General features: G+C 46.8%; 1 protein-coding gene across 4 annotated transcripts in view; it reads left to right on the top strand.

Annotated features, from left to right (window-relative positions):
• Positions 1 to 24,768, top strand: part of LOC119974608 (unconventional myosin-XVIIIb-like) — a 390,682-nt gene that overhangs the window by 325,234 nt on the left and 40,680 nt on the right. For all 4 annotated transcript variants that reach the window (XM_038813932.1, XM_038813847.1, XM_038813761.1 and 1 more), the window contains one exon: positions 11,817 to 12,002. In XM_038813932.1, the coding sequence (XP_038669860.1) occupies positions 11,817 to 12,002 (186 nt within the window). The remainder of the gene's footprint in view (positions 1 to 11,816; positions 12,003 to 24,768) is intronic.

Here is a 24,768-nt window from a genome sequence, read left to right as displayed (position 1 = left end):
ATGTGCTTCTTCGCTGATCAAAAACGTCCCCGCGTTAATCTGATTCCATTATTATCTGAGCCCTAAGCGATGTTAAATCCTTCAAATCCTTTTATCCATCTCAGACTTTCATCTGAAACGGAGTTTACCTGGTGGGCTAATGCAGTGAGAGGCTATTTATCTGCATCATCAAGCTGCACTATTAATCTTGCCGAATTGCAGTATTCACCCCCCCCCCCCACCATTCTTCTGTTTGGCCCCCAACAAATGGTCTTTCGTTTTCTCACAATTTCCCGATAATTATATGTTTTTAATTGGACCTTGTCTTTCTGCCACTATGTTGCCTTTGGAAAAGATTAATACACACAGTAGTGGCAGCAGTGATGTATTTCCAGGCGTTTCCTTGCTGTTTAACCGAGGTGTGACTGTCATCCCCCAACAGCTCCCCCTTCTGGATGTACCGGTCACTGCGGTTACTCACGGCTGAAACACGCTGGGGTCATCCCGCAGCCCCTGCTCATTATGCACTTCTTATTTCGACCTTCGCTGTCAAAACTTGCTAGTGCCCATGCCATCCATTCACTTGAACATTGTCAGTACCCGGATCAAGTTCCCTCTCAGTTTACCCCACATGGAATGGATCAAGCTCGCGCATGCAACAGCAAAATACTGTGGACATTGAAAACGTAAATTGGAACATAAAATGCTTCAAATACTGAGCTGTTATATTACTCTTTGGGTAATATGTTGTTACTCTTTGCTTTATCTATCCAGGATGGTCTGATGGTGCGATGCTAAAGAAACCACCAATCTTCAATTCAAAGCAAACTAGATTTCATGAATAAGGAATTGATTAATGTTGAGTTTGTTCACTCTTACAGAACTATAACTAGTGATCAAGTAATTCAGAATAAACTATTAACTATATTTTACTACACGTGCTAACTATGCTATTATCTATCTCTCTAACACTCTGCCGCCTAGTCACTCCTGGTTCGAAGATACCGAAGATCTTTTGAGTTCACATATTTATACATGAATCTAGTGCTGCCATCTAGTGGTTGTATTACACTATGATGTAGTTATTAACCCTTTATATAACTATATACACGTATCACTCCAGCAGCATCCATTGAAAGAGGCTCATACCTGCTTCTGGAAGTCCAGCCTCTTAATTTAAACCATTTCTGGCCTTTCAATGTCAGGAAAAGAGTTGATTAATTGCGTTTTTTTAATCTATCATTAAATAAATGTGGAGAAAGTGTTTGACAAAGTCCCGCAGAAGAGATTATCGTGCAAGATTAAAGCGCAAGGGACTGGGGGAAGTTTATTGAGCTGGATAGGGCAGTACAGTAGCATAGTGGTTAGCACAATTGCTTCACAGCTCCAGGGTCCCAGGTTCGATTCCGGCTTGGGTCACTGTGCGGAGTCTGCATGTTCTCCCCGTGTGTGCGTGGGTTTCCTCCGGGTGCTCCGGTTTCCTCCCACAGTCCAAAGATGTGCAGGCTAGGTGGTGTCCTTGTGCACCAGTTGTTGAAGGTAAGTATACAGGTGCATCAGGTGGTAAAGAAGGCAAATGATATGTTGGCCTTCATTGCGAGAGGTTTCGAGAAAGGAGCAGGGATGTGTTGTTGCAATTATACAGGGCCTTGGTGAGGCCACACCTAGAATATTGCATACAGTTTTGGTCTCCTTTTCTGAGGAAGGGTGTTCTTGCTCTCGAGGGAGTACAGCGAAGGTTTACCAGACTGATTCCAGGGATGGCGGGACTGTCATATGAGGAGAGATTGACTAGGTTAGGATTGTTCTCGCTGGAGTTCAGAAGAATGAGGGGGGATCTCACAGAGACTTATAAATTTTGATCAGGACTAGACAAGGTAGATGCAGGGAAGATGTTCCCAATGGTGGATGTGTCCAGAACCAGCGGTCACAGTCTGAGGATTCGGTGTAGACCATTTAGGGCAGAGATGCGGAAAGATTTCTTCACCCAAAGAGTGGTGAGTCTGTGCAATTCATTATCACAGGAAGTAGTTGAGGCTAAACATTGAATATATTCAAGAGGCAGCTTGATATGGCACTTGAGGTGAACGGGAACAAGAATTCGATAAGATCAAGGCTGTTCTGATTGTGGCTCCAACTCCACTCCCCTGCCTGTCCCACAAACCCCTAGTCGGTCAACAATCCGATGCCGGCTAAAGAGGGCGGCCACAGTTGTTATTATGAAGATGCTTACCTGTAAATATACATGTTAATTTTTGCGTATTTTTTCTTTTCTTTTTTTTTCTTTTTTTTTCTTTTTCTCTCTCTAATAATTTGTAATTTGTTCGATATAAAATATGAAAACTCAATAAAAAACATTTATAAAAAAAACAATCCGTCTAACTCAGCCTTGAACGTATTCACGAAGATAAAGCAAATTACTGCAGATGCTGGAATCTGAAACAAAGACAGAAAATGCTGGACAATCTCAGCAGGTCTGACGGCGTATGTGGAGAGAGAAGGGAGCTGACGTCTTAAGCCTCGATGATTCATTGTCAAACTTAGGAATTTATTCAGTGGCTCAGCCTCCACTGCTCTCTGTTGAACAGAATTGCAAAGACTAATCACGCTCTGAGAGAAGAAATTGCCTCTCACCTCCATCTTTAATGGGAGACCCTTTATTTTTAAGGAGCCCACCCCCCCCCCAGATCTCGATAGATAACATAAGAAAAATTATGTACTTTAATAACTCTCAGTAGATGTTTTTTTCAAAATTTCTCAACCAGCTGAAAGTTGTGCTTCGTGAGAGAGTGAGGTTAGGCCTGGCAATGTGAATTTCCTGTGCCATTTACACCAGGACAGAATTTTAGGTGGTAAGTACAGAGGTGGGTTCATGGCGTCGGCACCAACCAGCCTCCAGACCATTCTCCTGGAGGCAGAATTGGAGACGGAAGAGCCATAACAGAGGCCGACTGGAAAATTCCCTGTGGGCCTCCACGCAGTGTCTCAGACTCGACTGCCTCCTAGTGGCTGATTGTGGGACAAGTTTGGAAGCCCACTCCAGCTGCCTGGACACAACTGCGAGGATCCCCCTCTACATCTGTAGCCAAATGCTGTGGCCAACTTTTACAAATTCTCAAGGTTGCTGGGAGGGAGCCACGCTCCCTTACCTGAAATGGCTAAACTAAGCTCTGCCGACGCTTAATGGGGGTAATGACATGGCCCATACAGTGCCCAGAATCTGAAGCCGGAATTTGGCTGGTACTGGGTTAGTCGGCCTCCATATGGCTGATGATCGGGCTTTAGTGTTCACCTGAATGCTGCTGGTCTGGGGAGTTCAAAATCAGTGCTGCTCCACTGACTCGCCCAGAAAAAGGTGTGAGTGCTCGTTGAGTAAGAATGTGGCTTAGATCTGATGCTCTTCATAGAATCATAGAATCTCTACAGTGCAGAAGGAGGCCATTCAGCCCGTCTAGTCTGCACCTACCCTTGGAAAGACCAACCTACCGGGGCCCAATCCCCCGACCTATCCCCGTAACCGAGTAACTCCACCTAACCGTTGGACACTAAGGGATAATTTAGCATGGCCAATCCACCTAACCTGCACATCTTTGGATTGTGGGAGGAAACCGGAGCATCCGGAGGAAATTCACGCAGGCACGGGGAGAAAGTGAAAACTCCACACAGTCTCCCAAGGCTGGAATTGAACCCAGGACCCTGGCGCTGTGCGGCAGCAGTGCTAACCACTGCGCCACCGTGCTGCCATGTTTGAATAGCCAGACTATACTCTGTCTAAACCCAGACATGGCAACTGGGGAGAGCATCTGGAGGGACGCACATGCATATGGGATCATCATTGATCAATGGTTATTTCTACCAGAACATAAGACCTCATATTCTGCAATCAGTGAAATTAGCTCTTTATCTCCAAAAGTACCTGAATTTGGCAGAGGTTACAGTCCCCTGCGGTTAATCTCTTGAGTGCCAAAACTGACATTTCTATTGGTGACAAGTGTTTCCAGGTACATTGTACAGCAATACTTAACACTGTTGCTTCACAATGCCAGTGTCCCAGGTTAGTTCTGCTTTCACCCGCCAATGGAAACAACCTGCCCGCATCTATCCTAACTATTCCCTTCATAATTTTAGATGTTTCTATAAGATCCCCCCCGCATCCTTCTAAATTCCAACGTGTGCAGTCCCAGTCTACTCAACCGTTCCCCGTAATCTTCAGCTCTGGGATTAACCTAGTGAATCTCCTCTGCACACCCTCCAGCGCCAGTACATCCTTTCTCAGGTAAGGAGACCAAAATTGAACACAATACTCCAGGTGTGGCCTCACTAACACCTTATACAATTGCAGCATAACCTCCCTAGTCCTAAACTCCACCCCTCTAGCAATGAAGGACAAAACTCCATTTGCCTTCTTAATCATCTGTTGCACCTGTAAACCAACTTTTTGCGACTCATGCACTAGCACACCCAGGTCTCTCTGCACAGCAGCATGTTTTAATATTTTATCATTTAAATAATAATCCCTTTTACTGTTATTCCTACCAAAATGGATAATCTCTCATTTGTCAACATTGTATTCCATCTGCCAGACCCTAGTCCATTCACTTAACCTATCTAAATCCCTCTTCAGACTTCCGATATCCTCTGCACTTTTTGCTTTATCACTCACCTTCGTGTCGTCTGCAAACGTGGACACATTACACTTAGTCCGCAACTCCAAATCATCTATGTAACTTGTGAACAATTGTGGGCCCAACACGGATCCCTGAGAGACACCACTAGCTACTGATTGCCAACCAGAGAAACACCCATTAATCCCCACTCTTTGCTTTCTATTAGTTAACCAATCCTCTATCCATGCTACTACTTTACCCTTAATGCCATGCATCTTTATCTTATGCAGCAACCTTTTGTGTGGCACCTTGTCAAAGGCTTTCTGGAAATCCAGATATACCACATCCATTGGCTCCCCGTTATCTACTGCACTGGTAATGCCCTCAGAAAATTCCACTCAATTAGTTTGGCACGACCTGCCCTTCAGGAACCCATGCTGCGTCTGCCCAATGGGACAATTTCTATCCAGATGCCTCGCTATTTCTTCCTTGATGATAGATTCCAGCATCTTCCCTACTAACGAAGTTAAGCTAACTGGCCTATAATTCCCCGCTTTCTGCCTACCTCCTTTTTTAAACAGTGGAGTCACGTTTGCCAATTTCCAATCTGTCAGGACCACCCCAGAGTCTCATGAATTTTGGTAAATTATCACTAGTGCATTTGCAATTTCCCTAGCCATCTCTTTTAGCACTCTGGGATGCATACCAACAGGGCCAGGAGACTTGTCTACCTTTAGCCCCATTAGCTTGCCCATCACTACCTCCTTAGTGATAACAATCCTCTCAAGGTCCTCACCTGTTATAGCCTCATTTCCATCAGTCACTGGCATGTTATTTGTGTCTTCCACTGTGAAGACCGACCCAAAAAACCTGTTGAATTCCTCAGCCATTTCCTCATCTCCCATTATTAAATCTCCCTTCTCATCCTCTAAAGGACCAATATTTACCTTAACCACTCTTTTTTGTTTTATATATTTGTAGAAACTTTTACTATCTGTTTTTATATTCTGAGCAAGTTTACTCTCATAAGCTATCTTACTCTTCTTTTTAGCTTTTCTAGTAGCTTTCTGTTGCCCTCTAAAGATTTCCCAGTCCTCTAGTCTCCCACTAATCTTTGCCACTTTGTATGCTTTTTCCTTCAATTTGATACTCTCCCTTATTTCCTTAGATATCCACGGTCTATTTTCCCTCTTTCTACCGTTTTTCCTTTTTGCTGGTATAAACCTTTGCTGAGCACTGTGAAAAATCACTTGGAAGGTTCTCCACTGTTCCTCAACTGTTCCACCGTACAATCTTTGCTCCCAGTCTACCTTAGTTAGCTCTTCTCTCATCCCATTGTAATCCCTTTTGTTTAAGCACAAAACACGAGTGTTCGATTTTACCTTCTCACCCTCCATCTGTATTTTAAATTCCACCATATTGTGATTGCTCCTTCCGAGAGGATCCCTAACTATGAGATCATTAATCAATCCTGTCTCATTACACAGGAAAAGATCTAGCACCGCTTGTTCCCTTGTAGGTTCCATTACATCCTGTTCTAGGAAACTATCGCGGATACATTCTATAAACTCCTCCTCAAGGCTGCCCTGACTGACCTGGTTAAACCAACCGACATGTAGATTAAAATCCCCCATGATAATTTCTGTCCCATTTCTACATGTATCAGTTATTTCTTTGTTTGTTGCCTGCTCCTCCATAATGTGATTTTTTGGTGGCCTATAGACTACTCCGATCAGTGACTTTTTTGCCTTACTATTCCTGATTTCCGCCTCCATAATGTCCTGTACCTGCTCCGAGACATCCTTGACCCTCGCACCAGCGAGGCAACATACCATCCTGGAGTCTCGTTTGCGGCCTGTCTATTCCCCTTACAATTGAATCCCCTATAACTATTGCACTGTCACACTTATTACCCCTCCCCTCTGCAACAGAACCAACCATGGTGCCATGAGTTTGGCTGTTGCTGTTTTCCCCTGAGGGGCCATTCCCCTCAACACTATCAAAAAGTGGTATATCTGTTCTGCAGGGGAAAGGCCACAGGAGATTCCTGCACTACCTGCCTCGCTCTCTTGCTCTGTCTGGTGGTCACCCATTCCCTTCCTGCCTGCGGAGTCTGAGCCTGCTGTGTGACCACCTCTCTATACGTGCTATCCACGATGCTCTCTGACTTGCGGATGCTCCACAGTATCTCCAGCCACCTCTCCATCTCTGCAACTCGAGCTTCCAGGAGCTGTAACTGGAGACACTTCCTGCACACATACTGACCCTGGGGACTGGAACTGTCCCCAGCCTGCCACATGGAGCAAGAGGAGCAGACCACGCCTTGGAGCTGTCCTGCCATGATTTATTCCTTTAAATTAAACTTTTGAAATTAAACTTTAGAAAGATGTTCAATTCCCGCTTGGGTCACTGCCTGTACGGAGTCTGCATGTTCTCCCCGTGTCTGCTTGGGTTTCCTCCGGATGCTCCGCTTTCTTCCCACAAGCCCTCAAAGATGTGCTTTTTGGGGGAATTGGACATTCTGAATTCTCCTTCCGTGTAGGCACTGGACTGTGGCGACTAGGGGCTTTTCATAGTAACTTCATTGCAGTATTAATGTCAGCCTACTTGTGACAATAATAATAAAGATTATTATTAATATTAATAGGCAAAGGACAGACAATGAACGAATGTATTAAACTCCATTGTCACAGTGGCCATGGCTATGTTATAAACAACATCTATGCAATAGATCACATTATTTCTTTCACTTCAAAGTAGCAACACCATTATTAGATATAGGAAATTAACCTCTTTGATCGTTTGAACAAAGACCGGTGACTGATCTTTAAATAAATGAGATGGATAGTTGTAATTTATTACAGGGAATTCGGAACTTTATGAACCACGTATCTCAATGCCAACTCAGTTCAGAGACCATCATTCTGTGCCCTATGGATTTTATGGGAACCATGGAAACAATATTGAAAAATGACTTGATGGCAACGGGTTTAAATCAAGTCTTTATCAGCGTGACGTGAGCTGTTTCAAAGGTATTCTGCCTGGAGGAGCTGTGCAGCTCACATATATTCAAGGTCTCCTGATGGGTGGAATCATTTGTTGAACTGTTTCCAATACTCATAGCGAGCTATTAATTCACAACATCACCGTCCTAACATGTCTCGCACACAAAGACAAAGGCAAAATATTTTCTTTGACTTGAAAAGACTTATAATTTTATTCCCGTGTTTTTGGTTCAACCACTGTGGGGGGACAGGGAAATGACTCTTCCCCCAGTAATAATAATAATAATCATCTTTATTAGTGTCAGAAGTAGGCTTACATTTACACTGCAGTGAGGTTACTGTGAAAAGCCCCTAGTCGCCACATTCCGGCTCCTGTTCGGAGGGAGAGTTCAGAATGTCCAATTCACCGAACAGCACGTCTTTCGGGACTTGCCGGAGGAAATCGGAGCACCCGGAGGAAATCCACGTAGACTCAGGGAGAACGTGCAGACTCCGCACAGACAGCAACCCAAGCCGGGAATTGAACCTGGGACGCTGCAGCTGTGAAGCAACAGTGTTACCTATTGTGCTACTGTGCTGCCCATGTACACAATGTAGATTTTAAAAATCATCACTTACTATGTTTCCACTGCCTCATCGTTCACTTAAATACGAAGTCAAGTGTAGGGGGTAGTTCTCTGATTGTCATATGCTACTATTTCCACACCCTTCTCATTGAGACAGATAACGTAGCACCTAACACAGAGTCTGGACATTTTGCACATCTGCCATGCTTTGAGTTGACGTTGAGCTAGTGCACAAAGTTAGTTCATCACATAGTGTTGTGACACCCCAGCTTGTGCATTCAAGTGCATCCAGTTGTCCAATGGCATATCCAAATACCCTATCAGGTGGTCAGCCTGAACCCCTGGGGAGCTTTCACCAGTGAGTTAGGAGGTTGCGGATTCAAGTCCCCCTTTGGACCACATGGCTGATACTTTAGTGTAAAGCTGCAGCAGTGCTGAATTGTCACAGATGCTGTCTGACACGGTTAGGTGAGGGGGCAACAAATTGGAAGATGGAGTACAATGTTGGGGAATGTGAGGTTATCTACTTTGGTTGGAAGAGTAGAAAAGCAGAATATTTTTTTAAAAGCATAAAACTTTTTAATGATTTTCAGAGTGACTTGTGCAAGGATAAAGGTAGCATGCAGTTAGTGCAAGCGATCAGGAAGGCACTTAGCACGTTGACCTTTACTGCAAATACCCGGACTACAATGATTAAGCATGTCTTGGTACAATTGTATGAGTAAAAAGGTAAAGTGACCATAGTCCCAGATGACCATAGGCTGCTTTCCCCATTTGAGGGGGGAGAGCTGACTGGTGGTGATTTAACCTGAGGATCGCCACACGTCAGGCGAGGGACATGGTTGAGGAGGCAGAACCTTCATGAATAACCTCAGCCGGCAAGCTCCACAACCAGCTGATACCACTGGGGTTGGGACCTGCTTTTGGTTCCGACAACAAAGCATTTTTGGAGGTGGTCATTTTCAAAATGATCAAACACCACATGTGTTCCTCAGTGAAAAATAGCACATTATATAGATAACAGGCCACACACTACCAAACAGCTGGGCCTGATGTGGCATTGCACAGCTGTCCATTGTATTCTAAGCCCATTCAATAATTTCACTAAATTAAGGAGAAAGTCATTACAGTTTTTAGGAACAGGTCAAAGGTTATTGGGGGATAAATGTTTGTCCTCTATTTAAAGATCTAATGCAACCCCGACATTGTCAATACATTCTTCAGTCTCATTTCTCAACAGGAATTATACTGCCTGCTATTTCAAACCCTCTCTGGCCACAGATGAGGTGTCAGAGAACTGGAGGACTGCCAACATTGTCCTATTATTGAAAAAGAGAAATAGAGATAGATGAGGAATTTATTGGTCAGTCTAACCTCGGTGGTGGGAACATTACCAGAAAGAATTCAGAGGGACAGAATGTATCTGCACTTGGGTAGACACAGATTAATCAGCTACAGTAAGCATTGATTTGTTAATCGAAGGTTAACAAATTTAATTACATTTTTTGAGGAGGGAACCAGGAGTGTTGATGAGGGTAACTCATTTGATGTGGTCTGTGTGGACTTTAGCAAGGCTTTTGATAAAGTCCTTCAGGCAGATGGTCCATGGGATCCAAGGCAAAATGGCTCATTAGATCTAAAACTGGCTGAGAGACAGGAAGCAGAGGGTTGATGGTGGAGGGATGTTTCTATGACTGGAGGTCTGTTCCAGTGGGGTTCTACAGGGCTTAGTGCTGGGCCCTTGCTATTTGTGGTGTACATTAATGATTTGCAAATTTGCAGATGACATGAAAGTTGGCAGGGTGGTAAATAGTGAGATAGCTGCAAACTGCAGGAGGATATCAATGGACTGATCAGGTGAACAGAGCAACGGCAAATGGAAGTCAACTCACAAAAGTGTGGCATAATGCACCTGGGGAGAGCCATAAAGGTGAAGGGTTACACTATGAATATTGGGATCCTGAAGATCAGTGGGAGCTTGGAATGTATATCCTCAGATCTCTGAAGGTGGCAGGGCAGGTAGATAAGGTGGTTAAGAAGACATATGCGATACTTGCCTTTATTAGTCGAGGTATACAAGACAAGAGCAGGGAGGGCATGCCGGAACTGCATAAAACGCTGGTTAGGCAACAACTGGAGTACTGCGTGCAGTTCTGGTCACCGAATTATAGGAAGGATATGATTGCACTGGAGATGGTGGAGAGGAAATTTACCAGGATGCAGCCTGGGCTGGGAGGGAGGGAGGGGACGGTCTGAGCTTTGAGCAAGGGTTAGATAGGCTGGCGTTTATTTCCTTGGAATATGAAAGGTTGAGAGGAGACCTGATAGAGGTGAACAAGATTATGTGGTGCATAGATAGGATGAATAGGAAGGCACTTTTACATTAGTAGAGGGGTCGATATCCAGAGTGCATTAGTTAAGGTGAGAGGTAGAAGGCTAAGAGGGGAGTTGAGGAGAAACCTTTTCACTCAGAGGGTGATGGGAGTCTGGAATTCACCACCTGAAAGGGTGATTGAGTCAGAAAGTCTCGTAACATTTAAAAAGTATTTAGATATTCCCTTGCGTTGCCATAACCTCCAGGGCTATGAGCTGGTAAATGGGATTAGTGTCGTCAGATCATTGTTGACTAGCGTGGACACAATGGGCCGAATGGCCTCCTTCTGCACTGTAAATGTCTCTGAATCTCTGAATATAACAGCCTCCTTGTAGCATATCAGTCTGTTGAACTTCTTGCAAAGTTGATCCTTCTAATTTTTACTTGCTAGATTTCACAAGAGGATGTGCAGCATCATATAGTCTTCTGAGGCGGGCTGTTACATTATATTCTTCAGTACTTTAGGGAGTGGTTCCTTACTTGTCCTTTGTTTGTGCTTTGGGCTTAAATTATTCTTGAATGTGGCTATTGGAATCTTCTTCACAAAGCTGAACAAAATGTATTTGAAGTGAATCAATTCGCAAACACATATACACAGATATATACACAGGTTCGATTCCCAGCTTGGTCACTGTCTGTGCGGGGTCTGCACGTTCTCCCCGTGTCTGCGTGGGTTTCCTCCGGGTGCCCCTCTTTCCTCCCACAAGTCCTGAAAGACGTGCTTGTTAGGTGAATTGGACATTCTGAATTCTCCCTCGGTGTACCCGAACAGGCACTGGAGTGTGGCGACTAGGGGATTTTCACAGTAACTCCATTGCAGTGTTAATGTGAGCCTACTTGTGACAATACACATTATTATTATTATTATTAATAAAAGGAAAAGGGCTTGCAGATACACGGGAATGTCACCTGCTAGAAGTTCCCCTGCAGGCCACTCACCATCCTGACTCGGAAATATATCGGTCGTTCCTTCATTATCTCTGGGTCAGCATCCTGGAATTCCCTTCTGAATAGCGCGGTGGGTGTACCTACACCACACGGACTGCAGCGGTTCAAGAAGGGAGCTCCCCACTGCCTTCTCGAGGGCAATTAGATATGGGAAAAATATGCTGGCGTAGCCATCGACGCCCATGTCCCATGAACAAATAAAAATTATATATATACCTGTATTTACTCAAACACGTATCCCCCCCCCCCCCCCCCCCCCACACACACACATTCCAAAGAGAGGGAGTGCATCATATTTTAACTAAAGGTTTTACTCTCAGTTGTTACTGTTTTGCAGACATTGGTTCTACGTTTGCGAGATAATGTGATGAAGATGGGCGAGGATTTGGAACAGGCTGCTGAGACTGAGGCCAGGGAGACGGAAACTGCAAAACGCTTCCAGCAGCGGGTGGAGGAGATGAAAGTGGAGATGGATGAGCTTGTTGAGCGGGAGCAAGAAGCCTCTCGGAGGTGCATGGAACTGGTAAGGGCATTCGATTCTAAGCCCAATGTAATATCCTTAAAACAGGAGAGGTCAGAGGTACAAATGCCGGGAATTTGAAATAAAAACACAAAATTCCAGAAATATACAGTCAAATTGAAAGGGAAAGATAGATTAATATTTTGGATGTAACCCTTGATAAGGTGAGGTGAGGAGGAGTCAAATAGTTCCCTTTTCCCATACTCCTTCAGGGTTTTTTGAAAAGGATAAGCTTGCCAATTCGGCACTTAAACGCACAAAGTGTCAGCTGGCTTGTCGCATGTCCTTCTCTGTCCAACTTCTTCGTTACTCCAGATTTGGTTGCGGCATGGTGGATTCCACTTGCAAGACTTTCACAACCAGAATCCCATTGTCCGAGGGATTAGATCTAATGGCTTGTCTCCACCCAGTTGACTATTCAGGTGACTATTCAGGAGGTGGCCCCCATTCATGCTCCTTTGAGGCCAGTGTTCCTGGTAAGGCTTTGCAGACAGATTTGCCTCCATTTCAATGACTTTGGAATTTAGAAAGAACAGTGATGCAAACGTGCAGCCATCTTTGACTCTGGTGTCAAGACTTTGGAATGTGCCTTTTTTTTACTTCAATTAGTGGTTTCCAGCCAGTAAATCCATAAACGTCAAATAAAGCATGTGTGGTAGTATGACTAGAGGTACTACAGTACCTGGGAGTGTGAGCTGCTATTGGTGGAGAAGGCTCGCTGCTCATTGGCCCAAGTGTTGCTTTCTCATTGGTCAAGACAAAGGTAGCTCCGCCCAATGAGGCGGGGTATAAGAACCCGTGTTTCCCAGCAGCCATCGTTTTTTCTGTACTCGAGCTGCTGGGGAAACATCTTGTAGATTAAAGCCTTCGATTCGGACTTCTCCTTCGTTTCTGTGGTTATTGATCGCGCAGCAATATGGCTTCATAACCCTTTATTGAAACTACTACAGGCTGGAGGAGATACTTTATAGAATATAATTTCTTCATAGTCTGAAGAGATTGGGTCAATTTAGTTGATAGCCTTCCACTGACATTTCTGCAGCCTGAAGTATATCAAACACTATGGGCCAGATTTAAATGCACTCAAAGCCCAATCATGTACTCAGAGTTAAAATCGAGCCCATTATCTTGTAATCCGCAAATACTTCTGTTTTCACTGTTAATGTTATGTTAATTTTATTGTTAAAGTTAAGGATAAACATGTGAAAGGTATTAGAAAATGACTGCGGATGCTGGAATCTGAAACAAAAACAGAGACTGCTGGACAATCACTGCAGGTCTGATCCATGTCCCAAATGCAACAAGACCTGGACAATATGCAGGTTTGGACCGGCAAATGGCAAGTTACATTGGGGCCGCACAAGTGCCAGACAATGACAATCTCCTACAAGACAGGATTTAACCATCGGTGCTTGGTGAATTCCCCACAATTAACATCGTGGAGGCTATCGTTGATCAGAAACTGAACTGGACTAGCCACATTAATACTGTGGCTACCAGAGCAGGTCAAAGGCTAGGAATCTCATGGCGAGTAACTCACCCCCTGTCTGCCCAAAGCCTGTCCACCATCCACAAGACACAAGTCAGGAGTGTCATGGAATACTCTCCACTTGCCTGGATGAGTACAGCTCCAACAAAACACTCACAAAGCTGCACGAAGTTGGGCGGCACGGTAGCACAGTGGGTTAGCACTGTTGCATCACTGCTCCAGGGTCCCAGGTTCGATTCCTGGCTTGGGTCACTGTCTGTGCGGAGTCTGCACTTTCTCCCCGTGTTTGCGTGGGTTTCCTACAGGTGCTCCGGTTTCCTCCCACTGTCCAAAGATGTGCAGGTTTGTCACACAATTCAGTCACGCCGTCAACAGTCTCTCAAACAGAGAATTTTGCCTAATATATGTGTTTGGATTTGGTTGTTGAAGTAACAGTTGTTAAGGTGTTGCCAATAACCATGCCTTGTGATGGAATAATTAGCATGTTTGGGAAACATGGAAGTAATTCATGGCAACGATTGCGCTATTTGGAGCTTGTAACTAAACATGGAGTTAAGAACATTTTGAGTGTAGGGTAGTGTATGTAGGAGGGGGCAGGGTTAGTAAATAAAAGTGTTTGCATTTATAGAGCACATTTACTGATCGAGAATATCCCAAAGCATTTTAAAGGCAATTCAGCTGAAATTTTGTCACTGTTGTAATCTGGACACAGCAAAGGTACCATCAACAACATGGTGATAATAACCGGATAACTTTGGTTTGAGTGATGTTGGTTGACGGCTAAACATCGACCAGGATGCCAGGGATAATGCACCAGCTCGTCCTTGTAAGAGTGTAATGAGACCTTTATAGCCACCTGCGCAGTGTGTATATTGGTTTCAGCTGGTCTCTGCCACTTGGGTGACTGACTGAATGTGTGTCATGCACTTAGTGGTATTTGTTGAACTCCTTCAGCCAAAGTGATATTTTAACTTCAGAATGAGTGTTCCTAAACCCGGCCAATTACTATCTCGTCAGTCTACCGTCGATCATCAGCAGAGTGATGGAAGGCGACAGCACTTCATCAGCAGTAACCTGCTGACTGCCACTGAGTTTGGGATCCACCTGGACCGCAAAGCTCCTGCCCTCATTACAATCTTGATCCAAACGTGGGGCCGGTATTGACGATATAGTATTTTAACTAGTAATCCAGAGACCCAGTGTAATGCTCTGGGGATCTAGGTTCAAATACTACTATGGTAGGTGGTGTCATTTGAATTTAGTCGATAAACATCTGGAATTAAAAGTTGAATGATGACCATGAAACCATTGTCGATTGTCATAAAAACCCATCTGGTTCACTAATGTCCTTTAGGTCAATATCTGGTCTGGCCGACACGTGACTCCATACCCACGGCAATGTGGCTGACTCTTAAATACCCTTTGAAATGGCCTAGCAAGCCACTCAATTATATCAAATCAATGAGGAATGAAACAGGATGGACCACCCGCCATTGGCTGAGGCATCGGTATACAGCCTGATATATAGTCGCACACATAGAATCATACCTTACAGATAACATCCCAACATCACCATCACCATGCCTGGGTATGTCCTGTCCCACCAGCGATAGACATCTGGGAGTTAATTGCCCTGGGAGTCCTGAATATTGACTCTGGACCCCATGATGTCTTACGGTATCAGGTTAAACCTGGGCAAGGAAACCGTCTGCTGATTACCTTGCACCACCCTCTCTCCAAAATGAATCAATATTCCTCCATGTAGAACACCACTTGGAGAAAGCACTGAGGGTGACAAGGACACACAGTGTGCTCTGGGTGTGGGACTTCAATGTACATGACCAGGGGTGGCTTGGTAGTACCACGACAGACCGAACTGGCCAAATCCTAAGGGATATAACTGCTAGACTGGGACTGCGGCACATGAGGAGGGGACCAAGAAGAGGGAAAACCATACTTCACCTCACCAACCTGCCTGCCGTAGATGCATCTGTCCATGACATTGTCTTAGGAGTGACCACTGCACAGTCCTTATGGAGGCAAAGTCCCATTGTCACATGAGGCGCTGTGGGCCATGAGGCGCTGTGGGACATGAGGCGCTGTGGTCCATGAGGCACTGTGGGCCATGAGGCGCTGTGGGCCATGAGGCGCTGTGGGCCATGAGGCGCTGTGGGCCATGAGGCGCTGTGGTCCATGAGGCGCTGTGGGCCATGAGACGCTGTGGGCCATGAGGCGCTGTGGGCCATGAGGCGCTGTGGGCCATGAGGTGCTGTGGGCCATGAGGCGCTGTGGTCCATGAGGCGCTGTGGGCCATGAGGCGCTGTGGGCCATGAGGCGCTGTGGTCCATGAGGCGCTGTGGGCCATGAGACGCTGTGGGCCATGAGGCGCTGTGGGCCATGAGGCGCTGTGGGCCATCAGCAGCAGAAGAATTGTACACAACCACAATCTGTAACCTCATGGCCCAGCATATCCCCCACTCTAACATTACCACCAAGCCATAGGATCAACCCTGGTTCAATGAAGAGTGCAGGAGAGCATGCCACGAACAGCGCCAGACATAAAAATAATGTACCAACCTGGTGAAGCTGCAACACAGGGCTATATGTGTGCTAAACAGCGTAAGCAGCAAGAGTTAAACAGAGCTAAGTGAATCCACAACTAACGGATTAGATCTAAGCTCTTCAGTTCCGCCACATCCAGTTGTGACAAGTGATAGATAATTAAACAACTCACTGGAGCAGGAGGCTCCCATCCTCAATGATAGGGAAGCCCAGCACATCAGAGCAAAAGATAAAACTGAAGCATTCGCAACTCCCTTCAGCCAGAAGTGGATGTTCCATCTCTGTCTCCTCCAGAGGGTCCCAGCATCACAGATGTCAGTCTTCAGTCAATTTAATTGCCTCCACATGATATCAAGAAACAACTGAAGGTAGTGGATACTGCAAAGGCTAGTGGCCCTGTCAATATTTCGGCAACAGTGCTGAAGACTTGTGCTCCAGAAGTTGCTGCACCCCTAGCCAACCTGCTCCAGTCCAACTCCAACACTGCGCGTTAGCACAATGGTTAGCACATTTAATTCACAGCTCCAGGGTCCCAGGTTCGATTCCCGGCTTGGGTTACTATGCGCGCTCTCCCCGTGTCTGCGTGGGTTTCTCCGGGTGCTCCGGTTTCCTCCCACAGTCCAAAGATGTGCAGGTCAGGTGGGGTTACTGGGTTACCGGGATAGGGTAGAGGTGTGGGCTTGGCTGGGGTGCTCTTTCCAAGGGCCGGTGCGGACTCGATGGGCCGAATAGCCTCCTTCTGCACTGTAAATTCTATGATTCTATATCTACCTGGCAATGTGGAAAATTTCACAGGCATGTCCTGTACACAAAAAGCAAGACAAATCCTTCCTGGCCAATTACCGCCCCACCAGTCTCCTCTTGATAATCAGTAAATTGATGGAAGGGATCATCAACAGTGCAATCAAGCGGCACTTACTCAGCAATAACCTGCTCACTGATGCTCAGTTTGGGTTCCATTAGGGCCATTCAGCTCCTGACCTCATTACAGCCTTGGTTCAAATAGGGACAAAAGGGCTGAACTCCAGAGGTGAGGTGAGAGTGACTTCCCTTGGTAACATCAAGGCAGCATTTGACCGAGTATAGCATCATGAACCCGAGCAAAACTGAAGTCAATGGGAATCAGGGTGAAATCTCTCCGTTGGTTGGAGTCATACCTGACACAAAGGAAGATGATTGAGGTTGTTGGATGTCAATCATCTCCGTTCCAGAACATCACTGCCAAAGTTCCTCGGAGTAGCGTCCGAAGCCCAACCATCTTCAACTGCTTCATCAACGACCTTCCCTCCATCATGTCAGAAATGGGGATGTTTAATCACAATACAACAAGATGCAGCACCATTCACGACTCCTCTGATACTGAAGCAATCTGTGTTCATATGGAGCAAGACCTGGATAATATTCAGGCGTGGGCTGTCAGGTGACAAGTGACACTCACACCACATAAGTAAAAGGCAATGGACATCTTCAAAGAGAGAATCTAACGATTGCCCTTTGAAATTCAATGACATTACCATTCCTGAATCCCCAAATATATACTTCCTGGGGTTACCATTGGTCAGAAACTGAACAGGAGTAGACTGGGACTGTACTCGTTGGAATTTAGAAGGATGAGGGGGGATCTTATAGAAACATTTAAAATTATGAAGGGAATAGATAGGATAGATGCGGGCAGGTTGTTTCCACTGGCGGGTGACAGCAGAACTAGGGGGCATAGCCTCAAAATAAGGGGAAGTAGATTTAGAACTGAGTTTAGGAGGAACTTCTTCACCCAAAGGGTTGTGAATCTATGGAATTCCTTGCCCAGTGAAGCAGTTGAGGCTCCTTCATTACATGTTTTTAAGGTAAAGATAGATAGTTTTTTGAAGAATAAAGGGATTAAGGGTTATGGTGTTCGGGCCGGAAAGTGGAGCTGAGTCCACAAAAGATCAGCCATGATCTCATCGAATGGCGGAGCAGGCTCGAGGGGCCAGATGGCCTACTCCTGCTCCTAGTTCTTATGTTCTTATGTTCTTATGTAGGACTAGCCATATAAATACTGTGGCGGTCAGAGCAGATCAGAGACTGGGGCAGGGTTTTCCGACCCCTTCCGCCGGTCGGAGAATCCCCGGGGAGGCGGCGTGAATCCCGCTCTGACGCCGGCTACCATATTCTCCGGCGCCGATTTTCGGGCGGGCGTGGGGATCCTGCCGCGCCAGTCAGGGGCTGTTGGCAGCGGCCCCCCTGGCAATTCTCCGGGCCCCCAATGGGCCCAACCGCCGTCGGTTTCTGGCCAGTCCCGCTGGCGTGGATTGGACGTGGTCCCACACGGCGGGACCTGGCTGGTAGGCCGGCTGGTGTGGTCCTCAGGGGGGGAGCGGGGGGATCCGGTGGCGTGGCCCGCATTCGGGGCCCACCGATCTGCGGGTTGGCCTGTGCCGTGGGGGCACTCCTACCTTCCCTGCCAGCCCCTGTAGGGCTCCGCCATGGCCGGTGGGGAGAAGACACCCCCTTGCACATGCGCTAGAATACGCCGGCCGGTCTGCGCATGCGCGGAACCACACCGGCGGTTCCGCACATGGGCTAACCCGTGCCGACCCTTCTGCATTGGTTGCCGCGGTACCAGCCACCGATGTCGGCCTAGCCCCCGGAAGTGCGGAGGATTCCGCAACTTCCGGTCGGCCGGATGCTGGAGTGGTTTGCGCCGCTTTTTACGCCGGCGTCGGGCCATCGCGGGGATTCGGGATAATCCCACTGCCGGAATTCTGAGGTGAGTAATTCACCTCTTGACTTTGTCTATATATATATTTTTCTGGAACCCACCTCTTCATTCACCTGAGGAAGAAGCTGTGCTCCGAAAGCTAGTGATTCAAAGCAAACCTGTTGGACTTTAACCTGGTGTTGTAACACTTTTTACTGTGCTCGCCCCAGCCCAATGCTGGCATCTCCACGTCACATCTAGAAGAGAAGAAGATGCCTGGGAACACCACCGCCTGGAAGTTCCCCTCCAATCCACGCATCATCCTGCCTTGGAAATATATTGCCGTTCCTTCACTGTCGCTGGGTGGAAATCCCGGAACTCCTGCCCTCACAGTAATGTGGGTGCCCCCACACCATGTGGACTGCAGTGGTTCTGACAAAGGTGTCTCCCCATGGCGGGCTCTCCAGTGGCAGGATGGAAAAGCCACGCAAAACGACTTCAGTTAGTGTAGACATTAGCGAGAAGTGCAAACTCCACACAGTCACTCAAGGCCAGAATTGAACACGGGTCCCTGCAGCTGTGAGGCTAACCATTGGAAATGGCATGCACTTAGGGTATGATGGCCCAGTTGGATTAAATTGGTTAAAGTTAAATATCTCTTAGGAAGTCAGCATTTAGGAATTGAGTGGCACGTTGATTTGAAGACAATAGCCCAAAATGGTTGTCAGGGAGATGTAGGTGATTCTGAATATTGAGTGCATGGTATAATTGAATGATTGGCTCTAAATGAAGTAAAAACAGTTCTAAAACATATTGTTAATAACTTTTTATGATGGTGTCAAGTTAACTAATAACTATTTAAAGTGCTCCTCTAATCAAAATGTATTGCGCAGTGTTATTTTCTAATTTAAACACAACCAAGGGAATCAAGTCAACAACTTCCTCTTTCTCCAATAAGTTGGTGAATCATTGCAGAAAGCAGATAATCTTTTATTAATAAACAAAATATAGACTGTTGAAAGACTGCTCTGTGTTCATCTTTACAGAGACACAGAAACATAACAAGGGAACTGTGATCTCTTGTATTTTTAAGTATTTTTAAAAATTTATGTTTTACTTATTTCAATATCTGAGAAAGTTGGTGGCAGAATGAATGAATGAAGTTTAAACATTGGCCTCGGCTCAGTTGGTTATTCCAGATTTTTTTTTCTGCGTACGTGTGTGTTATAGAATTATAGGGCTGGATTCTTCAAAGGAGAATCCCGCCCATAGAACGGCTATAGCACATTCATACGCTCAGGCGGCACATTCATAAATCCTAACAACTTGTTACATAGTGAAGTTTCACGTCATGTCACCGTTGCATCTTTTGCCAGTCGCCCAATTGGAGTCCTCTGGTGCTCGATCCCTCCACCAGTAGGAGGGATCTCTTCCTCTTTAATTTGTCCGGCCCCTTCATGATTCCGAATGCCTCTTTTAAACCTCATCCCCACCTTCTGCAAAGAGAACTGCCCCCGTTTCCCCAACCTATCTACGCTAACAAAAGCCTCTCATCCCCAGAACTATTTTTGTCAATTGCTTCTGCTGTGCGCACATGTGCCTGAGCGCACATGTCTGTGTGTACATGTGCACATGTGTGTGTGTGTGTGTCTAAATATCGATCAGAACAGCATTGTGATAACCTGTAACACCCACACTCTCAGCTGGCTGACACAACAGTAATGGAGGTTTGTGTGAAGGTAACACATGAAGCTGCTTGGTATTTGTGGAGCAGTATCTATATAAAAAAAAAGGAAAGAAGACATTAGACCCTCCTCCCTCTTTCTAAACAAATAGTTTCTGTGTTTGTCAGATTTTTAAAAATTTATTGACGGGATGTGGGCATCGTTGGTTAGGCCAGCATTTATTGCCCATCCCTAGTTGCCCTTCAGAAGGTGGTGGTGAGTTGCCTTCTTGAACCGCTGCAGTCCTTGAGGTGTAAGTAAACTCTCTGTGCTGTTAGGGAGGGAGTACTATGATGCTGCTCCAGCGACAGTGAAGGAACGCCAATATATTTCCAAGTCAGGGTAGTGAGCGACCTGGAGGGTAACCTCTAGGTGATGGGGTTCCCAGGTATCTGCTGCTCTTGTCCTTCTAGATGGTAGTAGTCGTGGGTTTGGAATGGGCTATCTAAGGAACTTTGGTGAGCTACTGCAGTGCATCTTGTAGATGGTACACACGGCTGTCACTGTTCGCTGGTGGTGGAGGGTTTGAATGTTTGTGGAAGGGGAGCAATCAAATGGGCTGCTTTGTCCTGGATGGTTTCGAGCGTCTTGAATGTTGTTGGAGCTGCACTCATCCAGGCAAGTGGAGAGTGTTCCATTACACTCGTGACTTGTGTCTTGTAGATTATGGACAGGCTTTGGGGAGGGGGGGTGGGGGGGGGGGGGGGGGGGGGGGCAGGAGTTGAGTTACTCACCGTCGGATTCCTAGCCTTTGACCTGCCCTGGTAGCCACAGTATTTATATGGCTAGTCCAGTTCAGTTTCTGATCAATGGTAACCCCCAGGATGATGATTGTGGGGTACTCAGCGATGGTAATGCCATTGATATTAAGGGGTAATGGTTAGATCCTCTTTTATAGGTGATGGTCATTGCCTGGAACTTGTGTGAATCATAGAATCATAGAATTTACAGTGCAGAAGGAGGCTATTTGGCCCATCGAGTCTGTACTGGCCCTTGGAAAGAGCACCCTACTTAAGCCCACACCTCTACCCTATCCCCGTAACCCAGTAACCCTATCTAACCTTTTTGGATACTAGGGGCAATTTAGCATGGCCAATCAACCTAACTTGTAAATCTTTGGACTGTGGGAGGAAACCGGAGTGTGGTGCTAATGTAACTTGCCAATTGCTAGCCCAAGCCTGGATAATGTCCAGGCCTTGCTGTATTTGGACATGGACTGCTTCATTATCTGAGGAGTCACGATTAGTGCTGAACATTGTGCACTCATCTGAGAATATCCCCACTTTTGACCTTATGATGGAAGGCAGGTTATTATGAAGCAGCTGAAGATGGTTGGGCCCAGGACACTATCCTGAGGAACTCCTACAGTGATGTCCTGGAGCTGAGATGATTGGCCTCCAACCACTACAACCATCTTCCTTTGCGCCAGGTATAGAACATAGGACCTAGAACAGTACAGTACAGTACAGGCCCTTCAGTCCACGATGTTGTGCCTACCATTTATCCTAATCTAAGATCAACCTAACCTACACCCCTTTAATTTACTGCTGTCCATGTGCCTGACTAAGAGTCGCTTAAATGTCCCTAATGACTCTGACTCCACCACCTCTGCTGGCAGCGCATTCCACACATCCACCACTCTCTGTGTAAAGAACCTATCTCTGACATCTCCCCTATACCTTCCTCCAATCACCTTAAAATTATGTCCCCTCGTGACAGCCATTTCCACCCTGGGGAAAAGTCTCTGGCTATCCACTCTATCCATGCCTCTCATCACCTTGTACACCTCTATCAAGTCACCTCTGCCTTTCTCGCTCCAGTGAGAAAAGCCCTAGCTCTCTCAACCTTTTTTCATAAGACATGTCCTCCAGTCCAGGCAGCATCCTGGTAATTCTCCTCTGTACCCTCTCCAAAGCATCCACATCCTTCCTATAATGAAGCGACCAGAACTGGACACACTATTCCAAGTGTGGTCTAACCAAGGTTTTATAAAGCTGCAGGAAAACCTCGCGGCTCTTAAACTCAATCCCCCTGTTACTGAAAGCCAACACACCATACGCCTTCTTAACAACCCTATCAACCTGGATGGCAACTTTGAGGGATCTATGTACGTGGTCGCCAAGATCCCTCTGTTCCTCCACACTTCCAAGAATCCTGCCTTTAACCAATGGAGAGTTTCCCCCCCTGATTCCCATTGACTCCAGTTTAGCTGGGGCTCCTTGATGCCATACTCGGTCAAATGCTGCCTTGATGTCACCTCTGGCAGTCAGCTCTTTTTTCCATGTTTGTACTAGGGGGTGGGATTCTCCGACCCCCCGCTGTGTCCCAAAGTCTCCAGCACCGGAGATTCAGCGGGGGCGGGAATCGCGCCGGTCCACCCCCCCCCCCCCCCCCCCCCGGCGATTCTCCGGCCCACAATGGGCCGAAATCCCGCCGCTGTCATGCTGGTCCCGCCGGCGTGGATCAAACCACCTACCTTACCGGCGAGACCAGGTGGCGCAGGCGGGTTCCGGGGTCCTGGGGGTGGCGCGGGGTGATCTGGTCCCCGGGGGTGCCCCCACGGTGGTCTGGCCCACGATCGGGACCTACCGATCAGTGGGCCGGCCTGTGCTGTGGGGGCACTCTTTTCCTTCCACCTTCGCCATGGTCTTCACCATGGCGGAGGCGGAAGTGACCCCGTCCTCTGCGCATGCACGGGGATGACGTCAGCAGCCGCTGACGCTCTGGCGCATGCGCGGACTTCCGCCGGCCGACAAAGTCCCTTCGGCCCCGGCTGGCGTGGCGCCAAAGGCCATTTCCGCCAGCCGGCGGAGCGCCAACCACTTCGGCACGGTCCTAGCCCCTCAATGTTAGGGCTCGGCCCCTAAAGGTGCGGAGACTTCCACACCTTTGGGACGGGCCGACGTCAGAGTGGTTCACGCCACTCCATCACGCCGGGACCCCCCGCCCCGGGCCAGGGTTGTAATGAGGTCAAGAGCTGGGTGAGCGTCAGTGAGCAGGATATTGCTGAGTAAGTGCCGTTTGACAGCACTGTCGATGACTCCTTCCATCACTTTGTGATGACGGAGAGTAGACTGATAGGGCGAGAATTGGCTGGGTTGGATTTGTCCTGTTTCTTGTGTACAGGACACACCTGGGCAATTTTCCACATTGCCAGGTAGATGCCAGTGTTGGAGCTGTACTGGAACAGCTTGGCTATGTATGCAACAAGTTCTGGAGCACAAATCTTCAGTACTATTGCCGGGATATTGTCATCCTGATGATATTGTCATCAGCACATCCTGGATGCCTTTTCAATATCCAATGCCTTCAGTCATTTCTTGATATCACGTGGAATGAACCGTATTGGCTGAAGACTGACATCGGTGATGCTGGGGATCTCTGGAGGATACCGAGATGGATCATCCATTCAGCACTTCTGGCTGAAGATTATTGCGAGCGCCTCAACCTTGACTTTTGCACATACATGCTCGGCTAATCCATCATTGAGGATGGGGATATTTGTGGAGCCTCCTCCTCCTCTGAGTTGTTGATTTGTCCACCACCATTCACGGCTGGATGTGGCTGGACAATAGAGCTTAGATCTGATGAGTTTGTTGTGGAATCGCTTAGCTCTGTCTATTAGTTGCTGTTCATGCTGTTTGGCACACAAGTTGTCCTATGTTGTATCTTCACCAGCTTGACACCTCATTTATCGATGTGCCTGATGTTGCTCCTGGCATGCTCTCCTGCATTCTTCATTGAACCAGGGTTGATCCCCTGGCTTGGTGGTAATGGTAGAGTGGGGGATATGTGTGACCATGAGGCTGCAGATGGTGGTTGAATACAATTCTGCTGCTGCTGATGGCCCACAGCACGTCCTGGATGCCCTGTCTTGAGTTGCTAGATCTGTTTGATGTCTATCCCATTTAGCACGGTGGTAGTGCCACACAATACGATGGAGGGTATCCTCAATGTGAAGACGGGACTTTTGTCATGGAGGAAGGTGATTTGATGCACTATAGGTTTGCTTCACTTTCACTGCTGGCTTCTCTGTCTTTACTGAGATGCTACATTGATCTGGACAGAAATCCACATCCTTCTCCCGGTTCAGAGCTGCACATGCCCAAATCTCACATGTTCAGTTTCCTGTTGTCACCGACTCGGCCCAGTACCTGTGGCAGATTCTGCACGGTAAGAACAAGTCCTGACTTGTTCCAGACTTTCCCAGGTTTTGTGTGAGGGGTTGACTTAGAGATATTATGTTTGGCCCAATCTTCTGAGGAGTAGCAATCACCGTCGGATTGTCACGCCGCTCCTATTTTCTTATCTTGC

The sequence above is a fragment of the Scyliorhinus canicula genome, chromosome 1 (genome assembly GCF_902713615.1).
Source record: "Scyliorhinus canicula chromosome 1, sScyCan1.1, whole genome shotgun sequence".
NCBI lineage: Eukaryota > Metazoa > Chordata > Chondrichthyes > Carcharhiniformes > Scyliorhinidae > Scyliorhinus > Scyliorhinus canicula.
Note: the sequence above shows the minus strand (reverse complement) of the source record. Positions and strands in the feature narration are given on the sequence as shown.